We start from the raw sequence: 9,283 nt of genomic DNA on the forward strand, positions 1-9,283 counted from the left end.
TTAAAAGGTTTGGTAAAACAATTGTGTTCTTTTGAGTTTATAATATTTTTAAAAAAGAATTATTAGTTATTGAAAATTGTAAAAGTGTTATAAAATAATATTTATTTTTATTATAGTTAAATTTTAAAAAATATATATTTTTATTGAAAAATATATATAAATAGTTTTTTTATTAAAAATAATGTAAAATATAAAATAATAATTTTTTCGTATATATATTTATTATGTTAATTATCGATTAGTTCAGTATATTTATATTTTACAATAAATTTAATTTATTTTTAATGTAAAATTTATACAATGTAATTTTAATATAAAAATAAATTATTAATATAAATATTTTATATTTTGTGTTAATTTTAATAAATTTATATATTTTACAATTAAAATAATTTTTATATATTAATTATTTATTTTAAATTTATAAAAGTAAAATTATAATATAATAAAATATTCCAATATAATTAATGAATAATCAAAATATATTATTTATATAAAATACATAATCAATTTTGAAGGGCAAATAAGAAATAAAAAAAAAAATTAAACTGAAAAAGCTATTTCAAAATGTTGGATAAGTTAGCTTTTCAGAAATTAGATTTTCGGGTCCAAAAAACTATTTCAAAAAGCTAATTTACCAAACACCTAAATTAACTGTTTAACTAATAAAACTGCTAAAAGTTGTTCAATAAGATAAAAGTTAAATCTCTTTGTCAAACACCCTCCAAATTAAATAATTATTTTTTTTATATTATACTACAAATTTATTTTACATTCAAAACGTGACATCATTATCTATTTATATCATATCAAACAACTATTCAAATTCTAACTTTTTTACTATTCATAGATATTAAGTTTTGATGAATTTGAACTTCTCGGACCAAACAAAAATCGGCCAATTGTGTGGAGCGTAGATTGGATGGGAACGGTGGGATTGAGGGTAAAAAAAGGATATTAAGAAATGTTACCTCAATTTGCAATTGGGGATTTTACTTCAATTACCAGTTCAAATTAATGTTTATGTAACAATTTAAATAAATATATGCCCAATAAAATATTTTTAAAAATATAATTTTTCGGCCCATTTTTAGAGTATACATATTTTTATTGTGGATTGTCCAATTACAAGGTAATTATTTAAAAAATAATTCACTTTTTTAACAAATGCTCCTATTTTAATATCATATCATTATTTTTACACTTAAAAAAATAATAATAATAAAATTATCTTTATATTGTTTAGAACTACTCACTACATTTAAAATAGTACAATATTATTTCTTAAATTCTGTATCAAAAGTAAATGTATACTCCCAAATGGGACAAAAATAATATATATATATATAGGTGACCAAGTCAATATAGTGTTGATTTGATCGGATCAGCTTATGCTATAAATGTGACAATATATATTTATACACATAACATATGTTGATCTATTCACCATGCTGATTTGACTTGATTTGACCGGAATGATCCATGTTCATATACGTAGAATTTGTTAGGTTTTGATTTGAATTTAAATTTTTTATTTACATAGTGTATTTAATATAATATTTTGTGAGAAAAATGTTATGTTGAATAGTGATTTGAGTTTAAAATTTAATTCAAATACTTCGTATGTTCACTTCAAAATACAATTTTTATTATTTGCATTTGTTCCACAAGTATTCACTTCCTATTTTAGAAAAAATAATCATATACTTAAATAAAAATATCTTAATTTTTATTTAAATTTCAAATGTATTATTAAACATACAATTATTTTATATATAAAGCCAAATGACAAAAATATCAAAAAAATTTATACACTTCCACTAATTAATAAAATATAAGAGTATTATTTTTTAATTTACTATAAAATTTTATAAAATCCTTTTGATTTGGAACGAAGAAAGTATATATTATTTTATCTTATAAAACATATATCAAATAATTATTTAAATTAAAGATTTAAATACAAAACACAATGGGAAAATAAGCGCAAACCAAAGGGGTTGTTTGTTTAGTGATTTTATTTAAAGAATATTTTTACCCGATATATAAAAAATTGTGTTAATAATATAAAAAAAATATTTTTATATTGAATATTGACTATTGTGAGATAATAAAATATACATTTGAAAAATATATTTGAAAAAATTATTGGACAAACAAACCCGGCTTGTTTAATTTAGTTTTATTCTTTGTGAAAGTTGTTTTCAAATTTCTATGGAACTACCAAAATTATATGTACATTTATCTTTTGCGTCATTCTATTTAACATTAAAAATATTCTTATATTTGCATAATTTTTTTTTACAAATGTTTTTTATTAGTATTAAAAGACACTAATGAAAATATTATTGCAATTTTTTTTTATTTGTACTACGATTTGATATAATAATTAATATTCAAAGATCAGTACACAAAAAATAAATAAGAACCTTATAGCCGGACGAAGATAGTAAAAAATAAAAATTTCTAACACCAAAAAACAACAACAAAATAAATTATTGGTATACATTATTTTCATTTCTATACAAAAATGAATTCAAAACTTAGAACACACCTACATATCCTTCCTTCACATCTACAGATAACAATCTCATATATATATATATATATATATATACACACATATATATACACACAGTTAGTAAGAGTTAAGCTTAACAGACTTAAATGGAGGATGAAGCAGCCCAAACTCATCTTCAACCTCTAAAGGCTTACCGGAATCATTCCGAATCCGCACCACTCTTCGACTCGCCAATGTCTTGTGTCCGAACCCGTACATTTGCAAGATTTGATTGTCGCCGAAGTTGTACGCGCGGTTCATTTGCTTCAAGCACCGTTCCACCGAGTAGTCCCCGAACTCGCCGCAAGGCTTGCACCCGACAAAGTGCGTCACCAATGGCCACCTTTGGTCCCCGAGCCCCGGGTGGTAGCTATCGATCATTTCCTCGTACCGGTCGACGAGAATGCCCCAATATCCGTGTAGATAAAACGCGTTCTCTAGATAAACCTTGTCCTTCCATTTTTCTCGTTGCGTAGCTAATATGTACACCATTGCTGATTGGTCGTCCGCTTCGAAAACTGGCCGGTCTTTTAGCTCCCTTGTTAGGACCTCCCCGGCTTCCTCCCGGGCTTTTCCTACTGGGCCCATTGGAGCCCAGACGTCGAGAAGATCTAACGACCATTGGCAGTTACGTAGTAAGAAACTGCCGGTGTTTAAACCGACCCAGTGCTTTTCGCCGTACACCTTGTGATCCCATCCATGGAGTATGAGGTTATGGTTCTTGTACCTATTGTTAATTTGGGAAATGAAAATGTTGTCTTAACTTCATATAGGTTATTCATATGTATTTAAGTATGTATTGCAAGTAATCCAACAAGAAGATAGGATGATAAAAATTGAATGGTACATGAAATATAGACACAAATTATGTAATAAAACAAATACTAGCATATATTTATATTAACATAATACTCCATCCGTCCCTTAATAATTTATCTATTTTTTTATTTTGGTCTGTCCCATAACAAAGTATCAATTTCTTTTTTTAGTAATTGTACTATCTACTTAATATTACAAATACTATTTCAATTTATAATATATTACACAAATGTGATTACCTTTATATCATACCATACAAATATGGTTAATTTACTCTTTTTACCTTTATTTCTACTTTATTCAAATATAATACTCCCTCCGTCCTACATAATTTGTCCATATTTTCTATTTTCGTCCGTCCCACATAATTTGTCCATTCTTTTTTTGGAAATATAATTATACACTTTAATCTCATTTTAAATTTTAAATTTTATAATTTTTAAATCTTAATTAAACTATTTAGTTATCTTAATCTTAATCCACAATTATTTTTATTATACGACAATTATTTTTACTAATACACTTCTTAATTACTTACTAATCACACTTTACCTAAATTCTCGTATTTACAGTAATAGGCCCATAATACATGGAACGGAGGGAGTACTAATATTTCTAAAACTTCATGCAAAAAGCAAATTGATATATAGATATGGGACAAAGAGAGTATAAATAAATATATAAACTGATAACACGCGATAGCAAGATCTTATATGAACACATATCAATCATTATTAATTTCAATACATATCACATGATAGTACATAACAATAGTGTAAAGTAGGTCCAACAAGACAAGTAATACCAGATGAATTATACTTAACAGATGACCTGTAGATGTTGGGGCTTGAACTTATGACCACATTGTCAGTCAACAAGATTTTTTAAATATATTAATATTATATTAATAGTTGGTATATATTATTTTATTCTTTAAAATTTTGTTTAAATTAAATGTAAAATGTAATATATATTTTAATAATAATAATAATAATAATAATAAAATATGAATAATTTTATCGTGATATAGTCATAAATAGTTATGAGAATAATACCGAACAAACAAAAATAGTAAAAAAAATACATATCACTGAAAACATTTAAATATTCAATTCTTATTATTTTTAAAATTATTTAAAATTAAAAAGTAATAAAAATAAAAAATTCATTCTATATGGAGAGTAAATTATTTTTTTAAACAACAATTCGGAGGTGTGTAGTGAAAATTTCAAATAAATATTTTTTCAACAAAAACTATTTCTTCTAAAATATTATTTAAATAAAAATTAAAAATTAATATTTTATTTTAAATCAATTTCAAATTATACCCATCAAAACCCTTTGTTTGATGGAATTCAATAGAAAATAAGAATTTTTGTTTGATAAAATAGAAAATTAAATTAAGAAATATTAAAAAAATATATATGTATATAATGATGCATTGTAGTTCTAGTTGAAAAAAATAAATGGATCACTAAAAAAAATGATAAATTAGACCCAAAATAAAATTATTGTATTTTTTAATTATATTTTTATTTTGAGAATTTATTTTGATAATAGTTTAAATATGATATTTTATAAGATTTAAATAATAAAAAAATCATAAAAAATAAAAATACAGCAAATAAACAAAAATTAAATTTAAATGTAAAAATGAAACATATAAACAAATTACACTATCTCAATTTTATTTTTTTATCTGATATATAGAAGAGAAATAAAATTAAAGAATAAAAAATTATTAATTTTTTAATTATGAATTATCGCCTCAACCAAAGTATTGCTCCGTACTAAATACCCCTTAAGTACAAAAAGAACTTCTATAACAAATACTACCTAAACTTCTTATTTAACTATTTTATATGTTAAAGTGAAAAATAATAATAATAATAATAATAATAATTTTTTTATATTTTTCAATTAAATACTAAAATATTTCTATATTTTAATGTTATACATTACTTTATTTATAATCTACTAATCGGGCGTTGGACGTTTGATACAGAGAATGAAATTGCAGAGAAATTAGAGTAGAGAATAGAATTGGAGGAAAAGGGAATTGATGATTAATTCTCTTGTTTGGTACAATTGAGAATTCAGTTAAGAAATATAAAAAAAAATGAATTTACCGGACAAGAATAAATGATTAATCTATAAAAAAAGAGAGTTTTAGCAAGTGAGAATCATGAAAAAATATTTATGGTGATTTTTTTTAAAATAAAAAACTATAATTATATACTAAGTTTTGTAAGATCATATTTTAATATAAATTTTTTGTAAAAAATTAAATACTTGAATGATAAATTAAAAATAATTTTTGTAAAACTGAAATAATATAATATGAATAATTATAAAAATTAAATATTAAAAAAAAATAAAAAATAAAAATATATGTAGTGGAACGTCATTTCTCCCTATTTCTCTGAATATAAGAGAGAAATGAAAATAGAAAAATGAAAATGATTTATTTCTCAACTTCTATTTCTCTGATTCAAATAAACAGTAGAAAAACAGTAGAAATGGAAATTTCCATTTCTCTGCTTCTCTGTACCAAACACACCTTTGGGACTTGGATTTTGAGTTGAGATTTGAATAGTAAAAATTTTGAATTTGAATAGTTGTATGATGTGATATAAATAGATGTTGATGTGATGTTTTGAATGTAAAATTGATTTTTAGTATAATATAAAAAATTGAAAAATAGGTGTTTTGATTTGATGTTTTTGGGGAAAAAAAATTGAATGAATAGTGTAAATCCAATCAATTCCACGGACAAACACACACACACTTAGTACAAAAATTTGATAGAAAGCTTACTAAAGGAATATAAAGCAAAAATTCAATTGTTAACTTTTGAATAAAATGGGTTATGTATCCTCCATACCTCTCCCATGGAAGCTCGAAGGCCATGTCAGTGAACATGGCGTCGCTATCCATCCACCATAGCAGTTCCACCTCCGGGTGCGACACCAGAAGCTTACGGATCAACGGCAGCTTCGCCCAAAAACCAGACATCTCTGCATCCAGCAACGCCATATTGTAGAACATCTCCAAACCATGAAGCCTGCAGTAATCAACCTTGTTTTTTAACGATTTCAACAAGTAATGATCCCCAACTGGATTCTCACATGGTTTTGGGGACGAACCAGTCACCAATAGAACCCTAGGTTTTCGCCTCCCAACAAAATTGGGGAATTTCGGATTCCTTCTAAGCCATCGCAGCCGTTCATTATCCCAATCCGATATTCTCGCTCCTAATCTGTACGGCTCAGATTCATTCCGCTTCAATTCCCCAACTCCGCCACCGTCGCCGTCGTTGAAGATTCTCGCCGCGTCGAAATCGGCGTATCTGTAAACTCTACTGTGAAATTGAGAAGCGGTCGACACCGATTCGAGAATCCGCCGCGGCTCCGCGCGGCGGCGGAGGTACGCGAACGTCTGGCGGATCTCGTTCAGATCCTTCTCCGGCGTGCCGAATCTCCCTGCGCCGAGGTACGCTCGGAACATAATCACCGTCAGGATGAGGCAGAGGAGTGTAAGCTTTCCGTTGCGGAAATACCGGTGGAGGCGGCGGCTCCGGCAGGGGGAAATCACCTTATCGAACATTCCGGTTCCGAATCCTCGATCGGAATTGTGTATATATATATCTATAATAACAATAATTGGGGAAATTCCAGATTCTGCCGCCACGAGCGCTTCTCATGTATACGATCAACTCTACCGGAGAACTCGGATGTGCGATTTCTTCTGGAAATTCTGTCGCCGGAAATCTATGCCGGAATGGCGATCGTCGACGGGACCTATTTTCAAAAGTTAGTTAGAAATGTCGCTTCGTATCGTACGTATTACAATTTGCAATATCAGAAGAACCGGTGGTATTATAAGCGTGGCTAACCCGGCCCGTTTTAAACCGGATATGGGCCGAACGAAATGCGTGATTAAATAGTAAGCCTTTCGGCCCATATTAGGGCACAAGGATAATTGGGCTCTACTTTGGTGTGTCTTTGTATATGGATTGTAGGAATTTTATTATTATTATTATTATTATTATTATTATTATTATTCAGTTCTTAATCAACAACTCTCTATAAATATTATTAAAAATATATATACACATATTAATATAATATATATTTTTTATTAAAAATTAATCATTCAATGTAAAATATTATTTTTTATATTAGCAATATAGTTCCTTATATAAATACTATTTTATATGTTATTTTGTAAGAAAATACTCTCTCCGTCCCGGAACTAAATATCCATTTATTTTTTGCACGTAGTTTTAAAAATATTAGTATTATATTGGGATATAGTAGGAATAAAGTAGAAATAACTAAAATAACTTTATTAGTATGTATGATACAGAGGTAATGACATTTGTGTAATATATTATAAATTGTAAAAGTATTTGTAATGTTAGGTAGATACTAGTACAGTTACCAAAAAAGGAAAATACTTTGTTATGAGACGGACTAAAATGAAAAAATAGATACTTTGTTATGGGACGGAGGGAGTATAATATATTATTCTCTATGTCCGGTTAATTATAATATCATTTTGCTTATGCACAAAGACTAAAAATAATGATATATTAATGTAAAAATAAAATATATAAAAAATAAAGTAAGTATTATAAAAAATTATTAAAAATTATAAAATAATAATGCCTAAAAAAATAATAAAAAATTAATTATCATATTAATATATATATATATATATATTTGAAGGAGTTTCTATTTTTCTAACTTTTTATTGGTTAGAATATTACGTGAGTGGATACATATTAATAACAATTGGTTGAACTATTTTTTTGGTCCTATAAATATTAATAATAATAATGAATTTAACTATTTCTTTGGGTGAAAAAATGATGTACAAATAATAAAACTAAATCATATTAATAATTATTTCTAAAGTTATATTTTACTCCTTCGGTCTCATGTAATATGAGTGTATTATTGTAGACACTAGAATTTGGGTAAAGTATAATTACTAAGTAATTAAGATGTGTATTAATAAAAATAATTATTATTTAGTAAAAATAATTATAGATTAAGATTTAAGATAAGTAAATAGTTTAATTAAAATTAAAAAAATTATAAAATTTAAAATGCGATTAAAGTGCATAATTATATTTCCAAAAATAAAAAGGAAAAATTATGTGGGACGGACAAAAATAAAAAATGGGGACAAATTATGTGGGACTAATGGAGTATTTTATTTTACTTTGCTCTAAAAAAACACAAACTATAATATTGTTATAAATATGACAATATATATTAACTCGTATATGTCTAGCTTTAGACTATGTTAAAAAGTATTATAATTTAATATCGGGATCGATTCAAATAATATTAAATTAATTATTTTGATTAAAATTTATATTTTTTGCTTTTTATAATGGTTTTTTCTATAAAAATTTGTTATATTTTGTCTTACATTATTTTTGCAGAAAATTAATTTTATAAAAATTTTAATTTTATCTTTTTTATTTGATCTGTTAATATATAATGGTAAGTCATACCAAACTTATTTATAAATGATATTTTGTCTTGTATTATTTTTAATAAAAAATAAATAAATTCATAATTATCATATTATATTTGTCTTATCATACTTTCAACAACAAAACAAACGATACATTTGAAAGATGTATGGTGGGGTTTTTTTGTTTACAGACTTTTTATGTGAGATTAAAATTTTACAATATGATTTATATATGATAAAAATTATTATATTTAAAATTTGGTATATGTTTGGTTGGTACAATTATCCATTATTTATACAAAATTCAATTTGTTTTGTAAATTAATCAAATGATTTAGATCTTTTATATTTTAAATAATATAATTGTCATCCCACAAGTTTTATTTTTGTGATAAATTAAACTTACACATCCAA

General features: G+C 25.5%; 1 protein-coding gene across 1 annotated transcript; it reads right to left on the minus strand.

The window, feature by feature from the left end:
* Positions 1-2,559: 2,559 nt before the first annotated feature.
* LOC127250514 (xyloglucan 6-xylosyltransferase 2-like) lies at positions 2,560-7,209 on the minus strand. Its single transcript, XM_051273843.1, has 2 exons — positions 6,264-7,209; positions 2,560-3,287 (listed from the first exon to the last, which is right to left on the minus strand). Exons 1-2 carry the CDS (start codon positions 6,983-6,985, stop codon positions 2,639-2,641), a joined length of 1,371 nt encoding a protein of 456 aa, XP_051129800.1. The 5' UTR covers positions 6,986-7,209; the 3' UTR covers positions 2,560-2,638.
* Between the last annotated feature and the right edge of the window lie 2,074 nt (positions 7,210-9,283).

The sequence above is a fragment of the Andrographis paniculata genome, unplaced genomic scaffold (assembly GCF_009805555.1).
Source record: "Andrographis paniculata isolate CXL003 unplaced genomic scaffold, ASM980555v1 Contig37END, whole genome shotgun sequence".
Lineage (NCBI taxonomy): Eukaryota > Viridiplantae > Streptophyta > Magnoliopsida > Lamiales > Acanthaceae > Andrographis > Andrographis paniculata.